Source organism: Nipponia nippon, unplaced genomic scaffold, assembly GCF_047370975.1.
Source record: "Nipponia nippon isolate SJK-2023a ecotype South Korea unplaced genomic scaffold, ASM4737097v1 scaffold_15, whole genome shotgun sequence".
In the NCBI taxonomy this organism is placed as follows: domain Eukaryota; kingdom Metazoa; phylum Chordata; class Aves; order Pelecaniformes; family Threskiornithidae; genus Nipponia; species Nipponia nippon.
Genome location: NW_028262331.1, coordinates 6197106 through 6215211, shown reverse-complemented (window position 1 = coordinate 6215211; position 18106 = coordinate 6197106). Strand labels below are relative to the sequence as shown.

The following is an 18106-nucleotide window of genomic DNA, read 5'->3' as shown; positions in this document are numbered from 1 at the left end:
CCGAGCCGGCAGCGGGGCGGCCCCCTGGCCTTCAGAGCGCCCTGGGAAAGGCCTCCGGTTTTATTTTGCTTCCCTCCGTTATTCCAGGCTGCAATTTACAAGGAAAAGCAGGATACGCCTGGCCACGCCCCCGCCATGGCCACGCCCCCAACCACGCCCCGATGGGCGTGCCCGGAAGCGGGGCGGAGGCGGTGGCCGCCCAGCGCAGCCCAGCGCCGCGGGCCGGGGCCGTTCGCCCGCCGCCATCGCCGCCATGGCCTGCGGGGCCTCGGCCGCCGAGTGCCTGCGGGAGTGGGAGGAGCTGCAGGACGGCTACCAGCACATCCAGGTACCGCCGCCGGCTCCGGGACGCCCTCTCCCTCCCCCGGCTGGAGGCCGGCCGCTTCCCCCGGGAGAGCCCGGCCCGGGGACGGGGACGGGTCCGCGGTTGCATCGGGGCTCGCCTCGCCCCCGAAGCGCCGGGGGGATCGCTGACCCCTGCCGGGGCACCCCGGGGTCGCTGTCAGCGGGGGCGGAGGCGAGGGGTGCCCGGCAGCATCCCCAGCGGGGGCGGCCGGGGTCTCCCCGCTTGGAGCCCGGTCGCTTTTCCCCGCCCGCCCCAGCCCTCGGTCACGGCCCACAGAGGAGCCCTTGTGCTCCGGGGCGAGGCGCTTCCCGGCCGGGCAGGGGTGCCAGCCTGCGCCCGGGCACCGCCAAGGGACGCGGGGCTTTGGGGAGAGCGGGGGCCTTCCCGGGCTGGTCCCTCCCGTTACCCGGCCTGCGATGGACGTGGTGCGGAGATGTGACGGCTCCAGGATTTTGAAGGCTGGGAGCGGCGCTGCCCGGCATGGCACGGCTGGGAACGGGGGGTGCAGATGCTGTTTCACACCTCGTCCCACCGGCCTGCCTCCCTCAGCCCCGGGCACCCTCCCTCCAGTGCCCTGGCACCCAGCGGGGCTGGCCAGGGACTCTGCGCCGGGAAGGTGACTGCTACCGGAGACATTTCCACCTGCTTTGTGTAATCCCCAGGGCGCTCGCTGCCAGGGGAAGGAGCGGGCAGGGTTCAGCTCAGACAGGGGTCACCCAAGGAAAAGGTTGGCTAACCGTCTTCGGCTGCGGTTCAGATCAATCGGCTGCATCTGCACCAGTTCCCTTTCCCCCTCCTTCCCCCCCGGGAGCGGGGCGAAGCGGATGTTGTTGCGGACACGCCACAGCTGTGCCCAGATCTGGGGCAAGGGAGGCTTTGAGAAACCTCCTCTTGCTCCATAAGGGTTGCGTGGGTGTCCTGGGTCACTCGCTTTGAACCCTGCCTGCAGCCGCACACTGCCGGCCCTTTCCTTTGGAAACCTTCTCCTGGGCTGGCTCCTGAGCCAGGCTGTGTCCGAGCGTGGTGCGCGGATGGCGTACAGAGCTGGCACCGCTAAAGGAGCTGTCCCAAAAGCCGCTTGCTCTCAGTTAACGCCAGAGCAAGAGGAGGAGGTGACTCCAGACAGGAGCAGGAAAGGTCGATGGTCGAGCAGGGAACATCCCGTGAGAGATCAGGGTCATAAATCACGGCTGGGGGAGCCGGGGCTATCTGGGATCCGTTCCCACCCAGCCCCTGCTTGTCACCGGAGGGAGAAGGAGTTGTTTCCATCCTTTGCGTCTCAGTTTCACCTTTCTCCTTTGGGAACAGCTTTGAGATCAGCTGATAAAGTGCTCGATAAGAGCTACAGAGGCTAAAACGTGTGTGCGTCGAGGTCTAGTCCAAGGGTTGTTGCGAGCAGCATTCAGTTCCCTGGTGGAGGTGGCATTCAGGCTGCCCGTGCTCAAGGTGAGGCTGTTTTCCAGCTGACCTGGACAAGAAGGAGCATTGATCCAGCACGCTCTCTCCTTTCCTTTCTAAATATAGCGGAAGAATGGCATCTAGCCTTACCCAGGTGTGGTTGGGTTACCGCCGCACGAGGAGCCGGGCAGTTGGCCGCAGCCCTGCTGCAAGTCCGTCCCCTTTGTCCGGCTCATTGACAGGCTCCTTCCAGCTTCCCTGGGGGGTGCTCGGGATGGAGCCCCAGGGCCGAGTCAGGGCAGCGGCAGGCGCAGCACGAACCTCCAGAGCCACTTGTCCCATCCCAGCAGTCAAAGCCCCCGCTCCTGGGCGGCTGTGGCCCTCAGTGGCAGCCCTGGCCCCAGCAGTGTTTTTTCCCCCTGAGTCTTTCCTATCCCCTGTGCCGCAGTCAATGGTTTCCCAACTCCAGGAGCATCCCCAGAGCAAGACCATGTTGCTGGCTGGACTTTCCCAGGGGGCCGGACACAAGCCATGTGCGAGGGCAGGACCAGGCTGTGCCATGGGGATGTGCCTGCACCTGTAGATAACTTCCTTGGGATTGGGGATGGACATCCCCAGCGGCTGCTTCTGCCCCCATGGAAGCAGGGACGGCTGCAGGCTGTCCCCAAACTCGCCTGGCCTCCTGCAACCACCTCTTGCCTTACCCAGCCTGCTGTGCAGGTGAAGTTAGAGACAATTTTTAACATCTGCATCAACAGATGCCCCCACAGGGGACCCAAGGACAGGGACGGCTGGGCAGGCAGCTGTAATGCATGCTGGTCTCTCCTTTCCAGGATAATCACAAGCTGTACAAGCAGAAACTTGAGGAGCTAACCAAGCTCCAGGACGGGATCTCCAGCTCCATCGCACGGCAGAAGAAGCGGCTGAAGGAGCTGTCGTTGTCCCTCAAAAAGTAAGTTGGTGTCCTGCAATGGGGCGGGATGGGAGGGGAGAGCAGCAAGGACGGGGCTGTTGAACTCATCTCCTGGCTCTTCCTCAGCTTCCCTTTCCTCTGCCCCGATTTGAGCCTTGTTTGCAGTTCAGAGCTTGCCAGGGCTTTGCAGGTAACTTGAACTTGCCCCCCATCCCGCACAAAGCTCTCTCCATCCTTCCTTGAGGAGAAGACCTGGCTGGCCTCGCCTCGCTCTCATTCCCGCTTCTTGAGCAACATCCCAGCCTGACAGAGGAGCTCACCCTGCAGATGGAGTCGTGGACTTGCTGCCGGTCCCTCTTCCCTGTCCTTGGGGCGTCCTTGTCTGAGACAGTCCTGTACCCAGCGGCAGCACGTGCTGCCTGTGTTACGGAGGCTGTCCTGATGCCACTGCCTGTGTTTCCTTCCCAGATGCAAAGCCCCCATGAGTCCCGAACAGGAGGGGTCCATCCAGGAGACCCAGAGCCTAATAAAAGAGAGGCAGAATGTTTTCTTTGAAATGGAGGCCTATCTGCCAAAGAAGAACGGGTAAGAGGCGCCTCGTCTCTGGGTGAAACACCAGGTCCTCCCTCCGCCTCTGTAACGCTGCGAGGCACGAACCTGCTGTCACCCTGCTCCCGCTGGTGTCACAGCCGCACTGCCCTGCTCGGGCTCCCCGCAGGACGCCGCGGCAGGAGCCAGGCTGAGCCTCGGCAGCGCTGCCCTCGTCCCCCTTGCTCCTCTGCCTGCTCGTGGCCTTCACCTGCCCTTGAACGGCAGCTGTGTGGGGGGGGGAGCCCCGACAAACACCCCGGTGCCTGCGGGAGGTGGGGTGTGTGCTGGGCCGTCTGTCCCCCTGCCCTTGGGAGGAGATGCCAGAGCGTTTGTGCCAGTCACGGTGCCTGGCAGCTCCAAGTGGAAAACAGCTGGGGGCTCGTTCCCGGCCCCGCCGCCTCGGCGGTGGCACGAGAGGGGACGGCTCTGCCTCGCCTCCGCGGCAGCGCTGCCAGCTCCCGGGCAGGCGCCCGTCCTAACGCCTCTGTTCTCTCCCCAGGTTGTACCTGAGTCTGGTGCTCGGGAACGTGAACGTCACGCTGCTCAGCAAGCAGGCCAAGTACGGCCCTCCCGTCCCTGCTGGCGTGTGCTTTGCCTGGCTTGGGATCCCCTGGTCACTGGGAAACAACAACAACTCCTGGGCTGAGCTGCCGCACGTGCAAACACGTGGCTGGCTTGGCCCACCTGGTGCAGATTCCCTCCCCGGGCTGTCCCCTGCTTCCTTTCCCAGAATCAGCTGAGTCCTTGACTCCTTCTTACGCTGCTGTCACCGGGCTGGGACAGACCGTTAGCTCTGACAAGCTAAACAGGATCCTCCACCAAAGCTGTGTCCGGGTTTCCCCTGCGTTAGGGATTTCCAGCCACTGGCGAGCCCCCTCCTCTTCCCTTGGGAAACACCAATGGCCAATTTTGGCCTACAAGAGGCCCCCACAGGCTGGGACACGAACGCCAGAGGTGCCCAGCCAGCAGCCTGTGTCCTCTTCCCTCAATTCCCCAGGCCTCCCCTTGAAGAGGTGGGCAGATGCCAACCTGCCCAGCGTCCCAGAGCCCCCCGGGCCACCCGCCAGGTTGGCATGGTTGGGGGGTGACTTGAAGCTGCCTCACCTGTGTGAAAGCAGCCTGGTGTCCTCTCCTCTCAGAAATACCCAGGGGACGAGGTTTTTCCTGAGCATGTCCCACAGGTTCCCAACGGAGCATCGCTTTTGTCCAGCCAGGAGGGGCGGGAGGACAGAGGCTTCCAGCAGCCACCTTGCCTGTCCTTGTGCTTCCCTGCAGGTTCGCGTATAAAGATGAGTACGAGAAGTTCAAGCTCTACCTCACCATCATCCTACTCATTGTGTCCTTCTCCTGTCGGTTCCTCCTCAACTCCAGGTGAGTCTGGCTTGGATGCTGGGCAGAGATCTCCCAGGGCCCCTGTGTCCTCCTCTCCCATCCTGAAAGGTCCAGAGCTGCACAGGAGATCCTGACAAAGGATCTGGCCACTGCCTTGGAGGTGGGGTGGCTTTTGTGGCTGCTGCAGTCTTGCTGTGGCCATGTCGGGTGGTGGAGAAGCAGGTCTCCCTGCCTGTGGGGTGGGTGGGCATCCTGCAGCGATGGCTGTCTTGGTGCCTGTGTCCCCAGCGCGCGGGCAGGGGCTCTGCTGTCACCTTTATATCCTGCTTCGTTTCCCACCAGGGTGACAGATGCTGTCTTTAACTTTCTCCTGGTGTGGTACTACTGCACCCTCACCATCCGGGAGAGCATCTTGATCAACAACGGATCCAAGTGAGTCCCCTGGGCTCAGGGAGGGGGGCATGCAGCGAGCTGGTCCTTCTCTGCAAGGCTGGGGAGTTGGGAACCATTGCGTAGCTCTGTTTCCCAAGGGAGCAGCTCCCTCCTACTCAGGGTGTGTAGCAAACCCTGGTGATGAGCTGTAGGAGCGGGCGTGGGAGGGACTCCTCCTGCAGAGGCGGTGCGGGGGGGTGGGTGCCACCTGGGTCAGAGGCGCTGGGTCCTGCTGACGGCCTTTCATAACCAGCCCCACTCCTCAGCTCGCCCTGGGAGCTGGAGGGCGGCTGGCGCGGGGCTGCCGCTGCTCTCCCGCTGCGCGTTTGCGTCTTGATTCGTGCTCAAGACCTGATGCCCCTTCTCTGTCTCTGCCTTCCAGAATCAAAGGCTGGTGGGTTTTCCATCACTACATCTCCACCTTCCTCTCAGGTGTCATGCTGACATGGTAAGTCTGCGTCCCCCGTTCTCTTGGCTGTAGAGACCCTATCCTGCGGCCAGCTCAGATTAAGGGGCCTTCGCTCCCGTGATCCACGGCCGGAGTCCTGCTCTGTGGATGTTGCAGTCTAACAGTCAACTCCACACGTTCCTCGCGGGCAGCGCGGGTAGGGTCCCTGGACTGGGGAACACGGTCCCCTGCGTGGCAGTTCTCGTGGAAGGGCTATCTCAAACCCCTCTTTTGGTGGGAGAGTGCTGTTACCCCGGCTGCGTGGCAGGCAGGGCTGGCTGCGTCCCCTCTCAGCCCCACATCCCGCAGCCGGCGTTGTTTCTCCGCAGGCCAGACGGGCTCATGTACCAGATGTTCAGGAACCAGTTCCTCTCCTTCTCCATGTACCAGAGTAAGTGCTGCCGCATGTGCTGGGACGGGGGCTGGCACCGCCGCTGGCCTCAGGGGCCGAGCGTGCCTGCCCAGCTCTGCAACACGCAGAGACCTGGCTGTAGCTGCTCACAGCTCTTGGCTCACCTGGGTTTTCCCTCGGCCTCTTTACACCCCGCTGGCGCTGGGACGGTCTCTGTGTGCAGCATCATCCCGGAGCCGGGCCGATGTGGGGCTGGGGGACGATGCCTGGGCACCTGCTGACGGGAGCCGCGCTCTCCTTGCAGGCTTTGTGCAGTTCCTCCAGTACTACTATCAGAGCGGGTGCTTGTACCGGCTGCGAGCGCTGGGCGAGAGGCACAACATGGATCTGACTGTGGGTAAGCTGGGGTCTTCCCTTGCCGATTGTCCCAGTCCAACTGGACCTGCCGTTGCCACAGGGCCCGTGGCTGCTAGCAGCCTCCCTCCCAGCACCAGCCTGGTGCTCAGCTAACTGGGAGCTGTGGTTTCTGTTAAAGGCAACGGTGACAGTTATTTTTGTTCTGAGGTTAGTTTGACTGCGGTTTATGTGGCAGAAGTGGTAAAAGCTACAAATAAAGCCAAAGCTTGGAAAGCAGCATCTCCCATGAGGCGGCAGCATCCTGTAGGCTGGATGCCCCTCTCCTCCTGCTCTCCTGGGGCCGCCGGCCCATGGCTGGTTCCCTTGGGATGCGAAGTAGCCATGGATGTTGCTCCTGGCACCCAGCCTTCCCCCAAGAAGCTGCTTGACAGACAGAGAACCTCCTCTTTGACACCCCATGTACTTGTGGGCTGTCACCTCCCCGGCCCCTGTGACACTGAGTGCTCGGGCTGAGGGACAGCAGCTGCAGGTGCGGGCAGCTCTACGAGAGCAGCTCCCTCCGGAGTGGCCCACGTTAGCCTAGGGCTAGGAATCCCTGCCGCAGTTCTCCCAGTGAGTACAAGAGCCCGCAGCAAGGCTGCGTTAGCCCGGCAGGACCCTCTCAGCCAGGCACAGGGTGGCCACTAAACCTCCCTGCCTGCGACCTCAGGAGCTGGGTTCCATCCAGTCCCCCAGCCAGCATGTCCTCGGGTCCCCATGCAAACCTTCATCCTTTGCAGAGGGCTTCCAGTCCTGGATGTGGAGAGGCCTCACGTTCCTGCTTCCCTTCCTCTTCTTTGGGCAGGTGAGTGTGCACCGATCCTTGCGGGGACCTGCAAGAGGCCAGAGCCTCAGGTGGGAGCGGATTGTGCCGTATTCCCAGCTGCGCTTGGCAGCCTGGACATCACGCGGGTCCCCGCAGGCTGCTGCGGCCATGCGATACGGACGCCAGGGGCAGGGAAACGCTTTCAACAAATGCTGAGCCTTTTCCTCCAAAGCACCCACCACCTCCGCGACTCTGCTAGTGAGATGGGGAGGACCTGGGGTAGTTCTGCCAGGTGCTCGAGTGATGTGCAAAATACAGTAGAGGGGCTGGCTCCCAGAACCCTTCCAAAACCCTTCTCGGCTTCAGCTTTGAGCTGCTGCTGCTGAAGGGCCACTTCTTCCTCGGTCAGATCATTTAGGCCGATGGCCAAAAGCAGTAGGCTGCTCTGAGGCTTCCTCCTGGCTGTTGGGCTCCAAAAGGTGGCAAGAAAGGGGGAGATGTCCCAGCTGGGGTCCTCTGGGGAGGAGTCCTCTGGCCCCGAGCCTGGATGGGGTTTCACTGCGCGCTGGGGCAGGCTGGCCTCACGCGGGGTCTTGTGCCCAGAGGAAGCAGCTGGATGAGGCTCTGAAAGCAGGAATTTCCCCTAAATCTCCTCTCTCCTGCAGTTCTGGCAGCTCTACAACGCTATCACCCTCTTCCGCATGATCCAGCACCCGGAATGCAAGGAGTGGCAGGTAAGGGGGCTCCCAGGCAGCTGCCCCGGGGAGGGGGATGCCCCAGGCAGGTCCCTCCTGCTGACTCGTGCCTCTGCGGCTCCCGCAGGTCCTCATGTGCGGCCTCCCCTCCTTCATCCTCTTTCTGGGGAACTTCTTCACCACCCTCCGCGTTGTCCACCAGAAGTTTCAGAACAAGAACAAAGACACAAAGCGGAATTGAAGGGTGCGCAGTGTGGGGGCCAGGACTGTTTCTCCCCACCGGCTCCATCTCCCATCCCCATCTCCTCGATGCCGTCCGGACTCTGGTGTCTCACCGTTCCTTGGAAGCCTGGGGGTGGGACAGAGCTTGGGGCCTGCTCGCAAATAGACTGCGTGTTCACTGCGGTGCTGGATCCATGCCTGAGTCGCTCACCTGAAGTCAGGAGCACCTTGTAACTCCTATCCCGTCTGCCTTCCTCCTCCAGGAGAGCAGGGTGCCTGGGACAGCTGCTCCCCTTCCCTCTGCCCTGAAGACATTTACTGGGATGGGTCTCTGGGGTCCAGCCCTGCTCTGCTAGCGCGCCCCACCCCACGGCGGGCAGGGGGCAGCCCGGGGCGCCCTGCTTGCATCAACTCCCTTGGGACCAGGCAGGGTGCGGGGCTGACGGCCACTTCTTGCACAGCTCCTGGGGCGGGCAAGGCTCTCCCCCTTTTCCCTCCCCAGCCCTGCAGCAGGGCAGCCCCTGCGTGTTGAAGGCAGAGGTAAAGAGGCCCTCACATCTCACAGGCTGCAAGCAATCACTTCCCTGGCTGCCCCCGCAGCCCTTTTTACTTTCAAGGGCAGCTGGAGGCTGTGTCGTACCCTGGTTCCTCCTTTACCTTCAAGGGGGGCTGAGGTGGAGGAGCTGTGGCACCGTAGGGGCGAGAGCACCACGAGCAAGCTTCCCGCTGGAGCTGCGCAGACAGCACCCTGGCCTCACGTCTCTGGAGGGTGCAGATGTAAAAATAAAGGGAAGGTGCTGCCTCGGGTCATTGGGGTGGTCTCGGAGGAGCTTGCGTGCTCTGTGGTTTTCGCTCGTCTGGCAGTGGGCCCCTGACACAACGTGCCAGGGGGAGGGAAGAAAAGCCATCTCCAAGTGCCCCCACGGCAGCCCGGGGTGCAGGGTGCGGTGGGGACGGGAGGGCAGCGCTGCGAACTCCCTCCCCTGCACCCCCTGACCTGCGCAGCCCCGGGCCACGGGCTGTGGCCAGTGCTTTGGCCACCCAACGAGCCAAGCAGAGCCCAGCAGGACTTCAGTGTCGCTGCAGGCTGGGGGAAGAGAAGCCCCGTGCTTCCACCGGGAACCCCTGAAGTGCTGGGAAGCAAACAGCACGTCCGGCACAGCGGTGCCTCAGTCCACAGCCATCCGCCCCCCGCTGCCATCCTCACTGCCCTGCCAGGGCTCAGCACCCCGGGGAAGGGGCTGCCCCCAGCTCAGCCTAAACCCAGAGTTGCTGCCTGTTCCCCAGGTTTCCTCCTGGTTAGCAGCCATTGCTCCTCTGGCTGAGCAGAGAGGGCAGGAAGCAAACTACAGAAACAGTATTTTTATTCCAAGGGCAAATGTATTTAAATAATTTACAGTCATTGGACAGCCTGAAAGGTTTTTTTCCTTTTCCATGATTAAATCACAAAGATGTTAAAATAAAAACAGTATTTAAAAAATGACCGTACACAGCATGAGGGAGGGGCTGGGCACAGGGGAGCTGCTGGCTGCAGGACCCCAGGGAGTGAGCAGGGCCCCTGCGGACTGAGACCTCCCCAAGAGCGGGTCTCTTCCAGAAGGGAGAGGAGCCATCCCCTCCCCTCTGCGTGCTGGAGCGAAGGTGGGCAGCAGGGGAAAGGAGCAGGGTGCCTGTGGGGTCCTGGTGGCACGGGGCAGCTCTGTGCCCGGAGCTGGCTGCCAGCCCCACATCCTAGAGATAGCCAAACAGGGCGGGAGGGAGGCGAGGACAGGTCGCTGCCCCACACCGTGCCCTCACGCCAAACACGGCTGCCAGCTCCTCCACCCCTCTGCCGTCTGCAGGCCAGGGTGGCCTCCAGCCCCAGGGGATAAGGCCACACCATGTTCAGGGAGGGACCCCAGAGCTCCCCCAGCACCGTCCGTCCCTCCTGCCCCACATCAGCTGTGTCCCTGACCTCAAGGCAAACGCTGGTGCCATGAGGCGCTCCCTGGGGTGCCGGGGGCACCGCGGCTCCTGGACAACAGCCTGAGCTACCCCCCTCCCCCTCTCAACCCCTTCCACCCCCCAGGGTATACAACCTGCCCTGGGGGGCTGCTGTGGCCCAGGAGGGGTTGGGAGTGACACTGGGGTAGCTGTGGGCTGGGGAGGATGCTGTCACCCACAGCAGCAGTGGGCAAGCAGGCACTTTCCACCTCCCACGGGCCCACACCGAGGGACCCATTCTCTCCCCGGCCCCGCCAGCCCCGCTCTTAGCTCCAGACGTCCAAAGAGTACCGGCCCTTCGTCATCAGTTTCTTTACATAGTCCACGGCCTGGGGCTGGCTCATGTTTCCGAACTCAGCTATTATCTCGTAGAAGGTGTTCTGCACGTCACGGGCCATGTTGCGAGCATCGCTGGAAACAAGGGGACCGTGAGCGAGGCAGTAACACATCAGAGCCACAGAGCCCTGGTCGCCTCTCAACACCCGAACGTGGACGGTTCACTCACCCCAGCCCATCTGCCCAGCCACTTGCCCTCCCCTGGAACAAGGACTGCGTAACCCTCCCAGGGCTTGCAAGGCACGAGTGGGTAAACTGAGTCACACTCACTTTCCTGAGAATAGGAATGTTTTCCCGAAGTCCCTTCCCTGCCACTGAACCTACCCGCACACGTAGATATGAGCGTTTCCCTCGTTAACCAGCTTCCAGACGTTTTCCTTGTTTTTCTTCAGTAAGTGCTGAACATAAACCTGGCGGGAAACAAGGTGGGAGTGAGGCGAGAGGAGCAGAGCCCCCACGCCACAGGCCACGGCGAGGGAGGGGAAGCCAAGCCCGGGCCTGTGGCTCCACAAGACAGTGGAGGTGCTGGGTGCTCCTATGACCGCCATGGGCCTTCCCTAGCAGCGAGGCTTCTGGCTGGGAGTCCCCAGCCCTCGGGGCCTCTTCTTCCCCCGCTGCCACGGCTGAGAGCGATAGTGGGCAGCACAAGCAAGTGGCTGGGGGACTGGAGCGGTACCTTCTCAGCCTGGTCCCTGGAGAAAGCGACGTTGAGCTGGGTGAGGACTCCCTCCTGATGGAAGCGGGCCAGCTCCTCGCGGTACAGGTAGTCCTCACGCTCACGGCGGCAGCCGTAGTAAAGCACTGTCTCACCCACCTCTTTGCCTGCAGTCACACAGCACCCATTAGCTGGCCCCCTGCAGCCCCCAACCCTGTCCGCCCCACCTCCCCTTGTCCTGCCAACCTGGGGGAGGCAGAGCCGTACGACTGCTTCTGTTTATGAGGGGAAGCTCGAGACTGATTCCCAGAAGTACCCATATGCTTTAGAAATGAGTCTAAGTGACTGGACTGTGGTTATTCAGAGACGTGGTCGCAGGGGTCAGAGAACTGGCTCAGGTCCATCTGCTCCCCAAACACCCTCTGTGGCCAAGAGGAGGACAAAGCATCCTCGTGCTGGGCAAAAACACCTAGCTGCTGTTCACCCTGCTCCACGGCCTTTTTGCCAGAGCCATCAGTGACATGAGCAGTGCAAGCTGCACCTTGGAGGCACCAACTGGCCCCACAGAGCACCATCCTACAGCAGCTCCAGTCCCCAGGGAAGTTTCTGGCCACTCACCTTGCTGCTTCAGCCAGGCCCGCTCCTGAATGAAGCCGATGAAGGGGGCTATGCCAGTTCCCGGTCCGATCATGATGACGGGCGTGCTGGGTTTGAAGGGCAGGCGAAACTGTGACTTCCTGACATACATGGGCACCAGGGAGTTGCTCCTGTTCTCGTCGGGCACCTTGTTCTTGAGCCAGTTGGTAGCCACCCCTTTGTTCAGGCGTCCTGTCTTGGTTTCGTACTCCACTGTCACGGCACAGATGTGGATGGCGTTGGGGTGAACCTGCAGGGAAGGGATGTCAGCACCAGGCAGAGAGGGAGCCCCAGCAACCCCACAGCTCAGTCCCTTGTGCTCAGGGATGGGGAGAAGTTTAACCTATTGGGACAGCTGTTTCTCCCCTGGCAGATCAAACCTCCCAGTATGCCCCACATGGGGCTTCTGTCTTGCACCCAACTCGTCACAGGACAGGACCACTGAGCTTCCCTCGCTATTGGCAACAACCTCAGGGCTTCAGGCGCAAAGTAAAGAGTGAATTTTGACCAACATCTAAAATGCCACCTTGCTTCCAAGCCCTGAAAGCAAAGCCTACGGGTGAAGAGGAGCAGGGAGGGTGGTAGTATCAGGGTGCAGCTGGCTACAGTGTGGGACCCTCTGCAGACCCTGTGGAAGTTGGGATAACCCCCTCTTCTCATTGCATAGAGATAACCAAAGCTGCCTCCCTCACAGAAAGTGTTGCCGGGGCAAGTTCCCCATGTCTGGTGCCCAGCTGAGAGGGGGACTGGGGCACTGCGGAGCTGCAGCTGAAGCGGTCTCAGCAGCCTCAGCCCCTGCTGGAAGAACGCTCACCTTGGAGGAGGAGGCAATGGAGTAGTAGCGGGCCTGCAGGCGGGGCAGGAGCTCACACAAGTGGTCGATGGGGGGACGCAGCGAGGGCATGTCCTGCAGGATGGCCAGGATGTTCCTCCGGGCCTCCACCACCCAGCTGAGGTAGAGAGCCTGCGGGCAAGGAGGGCACACGTGTGACGACTTCCCTACGCGGCTGGCAAACGCTCCCTCCACTCTCTGCACCTGGCGCCCAACAGTCCTGGATCCCTTTTGGGTATCCCCCAGCACCCAGTTCAACCCAGCAGCTTTGCTGGGAAGGCCACAGCTCCTACCTTCCCCTCAGCAGCAGATGATGCCATTTTGCGGAGGCGTTCCTGCTCGCCGGCGTCTGTGGCGTACTGGGCCAGCTCATAGAGGACATTGGTGCGGGGCGGGTTGGTGATGTCCAGGTAGTACGTCAGGGCTGTACGGTAGGATGTGGGGCAGGGGAAGGGATGTTTCTTATTGGATTCCTCTGGAGAAGAGGGAGAGAGAAAAAAAAAAAATTAAAAATCAGCAACCGCATGCTGTTATATTAGAGATTTCGTGCCAGCAGCTACATGCAGTGTATGAGAGCTGGAGACAGAGCAGGGGAACGGGCTTCAGGGAGGAGAGCAGCCCTAGGGCTGAATCAGCCTGTTGGCCAAAGCCCCGATCCCACACTGAAGCGGCTCCAGCACAGGGCAGCTCCCTCTCCAGGCAGCTACGTCTCCCAGTAGCCCGTTTTGTGTTTCACAGATGCTGCCTGACAGCTTATCAGAAAAAAAAAAAAAAAAAAAAATACCCGGTGCTCCCCAGTGGGGTGCTCTGCCCCAAGATATCCATGCAGAGAGGCACCCAACAAACTCCCAGACCGAGCAGGAGGGCTGTTCTCCACGGCTAATTTGGCCTCACGCACTTACACCTCCTTCAGATCTGGCCTCAAAAGTATCCTTCAGCCATGGACAGTTGTGCTCAGAGCCGCTTTAGGACAGGTAAGTGCCAGCAGTCAAGGCTGGAGCCATTCGGTTCAGCAAATTAAAAGGTCCGTAAGGGACAGGAATGAGAGTGAGGCCAGACAACATGGGACACTGCACGGGGGCCGCAAGCTCCGGTAGTGCATTAAAGCCACTTGCTCTCTTGAAACCAGGAGCTTCTGGGCCAGCACATCTGATGCCTCAGGTCAGGCTGCGCCGCTTCAGGAGCTGCCATCTCCCTCCTGCCAGTGACCAGCTCTGCTGGGAACACTGCCCAAGAGCAGCTCTTTGTATCAGCACAAGTGCTCCCTCCTGGCAGTTCAATCCCCAAGCCTGTGCCTCCTCCAAGGACTGAATAACAGCATCTCAGACACTAAGGCCCCTGTTGAGCTCTGGGGCTGCTGTGGCAGAGGGATGCTCTGGCGGGCTGATGCTCTGTAATTAGGAGTGTGCTGTTACATAATTTGTTGTTGAACAGGCACACTTAAGTATGTTTCACAACTGACCCACTTCAGCTGGCTCTCAGCAAGCGGGCTCTGTGCCACTGCTAAAATGGCATGGCATTTGGAGCCACCACGGGACATCTGTTTGCCTAGAGGTGCCCTACGGGACCTGAAGGTGATCTGGCTCCTGCTCTGGTGGGAAAGACAGAGGCCATAGCTGAAGGAGAACTGCTGATGCTCAGGGGTGATCCATACTCACCGTCCAAATTGTTTAGCGACATGATCGTGTCCAGATCCGTACCCAGGATCTCACCAATCTGGTTCACCAGAGAAGAGTCGTTGGCTGGGTACACTGCCACATGGTCCCCAGACTCATACCTGGCACAAGAGCAGGAGGAAAGCAGATGAAACACCAGCACCGCTTCTCGTCCACCCCAAGCCTGAGCTGCTCGGCTAGAAGACAAGCAGGCTGGTGCAAGGGGCAGCAGGACAACACTGAGATCTGAGCTGCTACACAGTGCTGGCACAATCAGGGATCCCAAAGAGCCAGCAGTAATAGCAGAAAGGACCATTGTGGAATAATGGTTTTAAGAACCAGTTTTTTTTACAAAGGACCTCCAAGGTAACAGCAGTTTTGCCAGAGACTTCAACAAGGCCAGACTTCCAGCAAGGACAGGCCAACTCCCTGACAGGCAAGGAGCAAAGCTGCTCAAAATCTCAGTAGTATTTTGTTATGTTAGGCCACCTGGATTCAGGGCTTTCTCACAAGGACACACCGAGGAATTTAAGCCAGCAAGTGGGTTTTTAAGAACAGGGCTTTATTCCCGCTATGCTTGTACACCTAAGCCAGGCAAACCCAGGCATGAGCCGACCCCAGCTCTTCCCTCTCTCATAGCTCATCTGCCCCCTCATTTTTTGAATGACTCCTAGAGAACTCTTGCAGCTGGGATGGCTCAGGTGGGACAGGTATGTGCAGCCAGCTCTGGAGGGGCACAGGGCAGCCAGCTGGCATGGCCATGCACAGTGCAAGAGCAGGGACAAAGTCCTGACGTGGGGTACCTGATATGTGGTACAGAAGCCCAGAGGGGCAGTGTTAAGTAATTATGATAACATGGTCCCCTTCTGAAGAGGGGATGAGGCCAGTGCCACATCCTTGTTCTTTGCTCGTGATGCAGACCGCTCCTGCCAAAACAGAGGAGTAGTCTCCCATGGGAAACTACCTGATTTTGGAATTGGAGATATCCAGCTCCAGGTGCATAAGGTGTCGCTCTCCACCCTTGTTCAGCTTGCGGTTCTCTGTAACCTGGGCCAGGAAGGGGTTCTTGGCATCAAACGGTCTGGAAGGAAAGACAAGGATCCTCTGAGTTACTCTCCTCACAGTACTACTTGTATCCAGGCATATTCCCTCTGCTTCCAGAGCAGGCTCCCATGATTTGAGCATGGGGCTGTCCTGGCTCATGTTTCAAAGCACACCACAGCACAAACCAAATTATGATCCTGCTGCTACCCACACTGCAGAGAAAACAGATTATTTTCCTTCTAAGCACAGCCCAGCAGTCAACAGCTTCTGTCCTATTAAGAACAAGTGATGCAAAAGTAGATTGGAGGGGATGTCACATCTCAAAGTGACATTTCAGTTTGGAAACAGTTTATACAGCTAACCTCCCCAAAGCAAAACTGCAAGCAACCATCATGCATTAGCTACCCTGGGCAAGGAAAGGCTCTGAGTGACCTCAGATGCTGCAAATGTACTAGCCAAACAGCACAGCTGAACACAGCCACCTTCTCACACACCAATGATTCATTAACTGGGGAATCTCCGAGAGTCCCAGCGAAGATCTGAGCTCATTTCTCCTGGGCAGACATCTGCCACATGGCTGCATTGCAGAAATAACACTGCCCGCATAGCATGTGTTGTTAGAAACATCAAGGACTCCATCGGCCGAAGCCTGGCCCACATACACCCTGCCCAGGGTGGTTTGGCACTTACGGCTTCTGGTTCTCGTAGCTCTTGAGACGACCCATCTCACCGGTGTAGACTTTGTTCATGTTCACATCTGTGTGCACCACCAGCTCATACTGGCGGATGCTGGAGGAGGAAGCAGGAGAGAAAAGAGAAAAAAGTCAAACGGGAAATCACAAGGTACAGTTGGAACCATCATTTGCTTTGCTGGATTTGCTGCAGTTCAAAAACAAATGCAACTTCCACCCCTTCGCCCCTCTCGAGACATTAGGAATCAGGCAGACCATGCAGAAAGCCCAAACCAAGAGGAAACATGAGCTTCACTGGGAGCATCACAACCCAGCAAAGCCATCCACAAAGGAACCAAACCCATCACGTCCCCATTCAGAACAGCAATCCAGAGCTGGGTTCAAACTTGCAGCAGGACAGGCTCAGTCCAAACAGCCCTGCTCACTGATCTACTTCACGTGTGCCCTCTCAAGTCTGGAAGGGGAAGCAGCGCACCCAGAAGGGGACAGCAGCTCAGGGTTGATGGCACAGCCACCAGTCAAAGGTGGCCAATCTCTCTGACACCCAGAAGAGCCCGCTCCCATACCCACCTGGACTCTTCTCCTGTAGCCTCCACCCCAAAGTGCTCACACACCGCTGGCCAGAACTGCTCTCTCCAGGTGATGAAGTCTTCTTCCAAGCTAGCCAGGACAAAAGAGAGATTCAATAACCCTGCCCAAGGGGAAGCAAAGGGGTATTCCCAGAGGAGCCATCCGAGATCCCTATGGACTTCCTCCTTCACCATGGGAAAAGGCATTTGCCCTTGGATCCAGGCAGTTTTGGTATGTCTGCATGCCCACAGATCACCAGGAGAGCATCTTCAGATCACTAAGTGGGTGGGATGGAACTGTTGCTATACCAGCCACCCCTCCCTTCACCAGGTCTGCCAAGGAAGGCTTTGTTATTCAGACTCGGTCTTTAACCAACTCAGCTCCCCCTTGCTCACTCCTGGCATTAGGTCACCTTCCTAAAAGGCAGATTCCACCATGGCAATGCTTATTTTTCTGGGCTCAGAGCCTCCCGCACACAGCACATCCCTCTCATCAGATCTTGCAGCCCTTAGAGGTAAAGCCACAGGTTGATGTCATTTCCCAGGTTAAGCTGCTACCCACAGGGTGCTCAGGGTAAGCATAGAGAGGTCAAAAAAAAAAAAATCATTGTCCGAGTTGGAAAATTGCTGCCTTCCACCATAAAACAAACAGTTCACAAGGAGACGGAGTTTGCCTCCTCTACAGGGATGGGTGAGTTTATCCATACAGGCTGGGTTAGCAATGGAGCTGCAGCAGGGCAAAGGCAGAGGAGGCTGCAAAGCCCCCTTGAGTATATAACTATGGTCATTTAAAGCTAATGTGGGATTTCCCAGACACAGGATCCCCTAGGATACTCTACAGGGATCTGATTGTGGGAGAAAGAGCAGACAGACACACACTCAGAGACATCTCAGCTCCCACAACTAGCCCTATGGAGTTTACTTCTGTCTTAGTAGAGCCAGCTCCCTGCCAAGGTCCCTTCCACGACGCTTTAGCCAGCTCTGACCAGCACTTCAAGCCAAGCTACTCACTTGCCATCGTCATCTCCCAGCCCAAGTTCAAAGATGCGCTGGGCTCCAAGCTCCTCCAATCTCTTGTCCACATACTTTCCCATGGCATTGAAGTGCTCATAAGTCTTGTTCCCCAGCCCGAAGACCTGGAAGGGAACACTGATGAGTGTGGAAAAGCAGGGGCTGGACTTTTCCCATCCAGTTGGCATCCTGCGGCCAGTATCACCCAGCAAAGGATGTTGAAGAAAGACAGCAAGACCTCTCCCAGCTCCCTGTCAGCTATTTGTGGACCTTGAGTAAGAATCTACCACTGGAGAGCGTCTGGCCAGTAGACACCGCCACCTCCCCTGAGCCGGGCCTCAGGCACGTCAAGAGGATGCACATACAAGAGCTGCCTGCGCCATCTCCTCAAGGGACCAGTAAGAGCCTGGACTGCCTGGAGACCAATTGCTGTCCCTTGCCTCCCACAAACCGCTCAGCAAATGTTTGCTCACTGCTTTATACAGAGCAGCTTAACATCTCCAGCAGTAGATTTTCTCCTCATTTGCAATTATAACGCTGCCGAAGGAATTTGGCTGGGGTTTAGGTGAGGTGGCTGTATCTCAGCCAATTATTCAGCTCAGCACAGGAAGAGCTACACACTCTCCCGAGTGATTCAATTTGCGGGAGAAGATCTGGCCCAGGGCTGCTCAATTAGCTTCTGAACAGCAGCAGCAGCCTGTAACTCATTTACAGACCTTGTATTCAATGCCTGCTGGGCTGTTTGTGGCAAGACATTACCAGCGAACCCTTGTGATTTAGGGAGTGTAGAGAGGATTGTGAC

At 59.0% G+C, this 18106-nt stretch overlaps 2 protein-coding genes across 6 annotated transcripts in view; one reads left to right on the top strand and one right to left on the bottom strand.

The window, feature by feature from the left end:
* The first annotated feature begins 161 nt into the window (after nt 1–161).
* On the top strand, nt 162–8717 carry TMEM120A (transmembrane protein 120A). The gene is made up of 12 exons (XM_087752263.1): nt 162–328; nt 2578–2696; nt 3126–3242; nt 3748–3807; nt 4524–4619; nt 4923–5012; nt 5395–5460; nt 5790–5851; nt 6117–6209; nt 6949–7013; nt 7640–7708; nt 7797–8717. The coding sequence occupies exons 1-12, from the start codon at nt 254–256 to the stop codon at nt 7908–7910; spliced, it is 1026 nt and encodes a 341-aa protein (XP_087608389.1). The 5' UTR covers nt 162–253; the 3' UTR covers nt 7911–8717.
* Nucleotides 8718–9251: 534 nt separating this feature from the next.
* POR (cytochrome p450 oxidoreductase) overlaps nt 9252–18106 on the bottom strand; it is a 31026-nt gene continuing 22171 nt past the window's right edge. For all 5 annotated transcript variants that reach the window (XM_087752257.1, XM_087752260.1, XM_087752258.1 and 2 more), the window contains 11 exons: nt 17305–17429; nt 16295–16384; nt 15723–15821; nt 14953–15069; nt 13992–14110; nt 12627–12808; nt 12316–12465; nt 11484–11751; nt 10887–11032; nt 10535–10620; nt 9252–10285 (listed from right to left, as the gene is read on the bottom strand). In XM_087752257.1, the coding sequence (XP_087608383.1) occupies nt 10141–10285; nt 10535–10620; nt 10887–11032; nt 11484–11751; nt 12316–12465; nt 12627–12808; nt 13992–14110; nt 14953–15069; nt 15723–15821; nt 16295–16384; nt 17305–17429 (1527 nt within the window). In that variant the 3' untranslated portion in view covers nt 9252–10140. The remainder of the gene's footprint in view (nt 10286–10534; nt 10621–10886; nt 11033–11483; nt 11752–12315; nt 12466–12626; nt 12809–13991; nt 14111–14952; nt 15070–15722; nt 15822–16294; nt 16385–17304; nt 17430–18106) is intronic.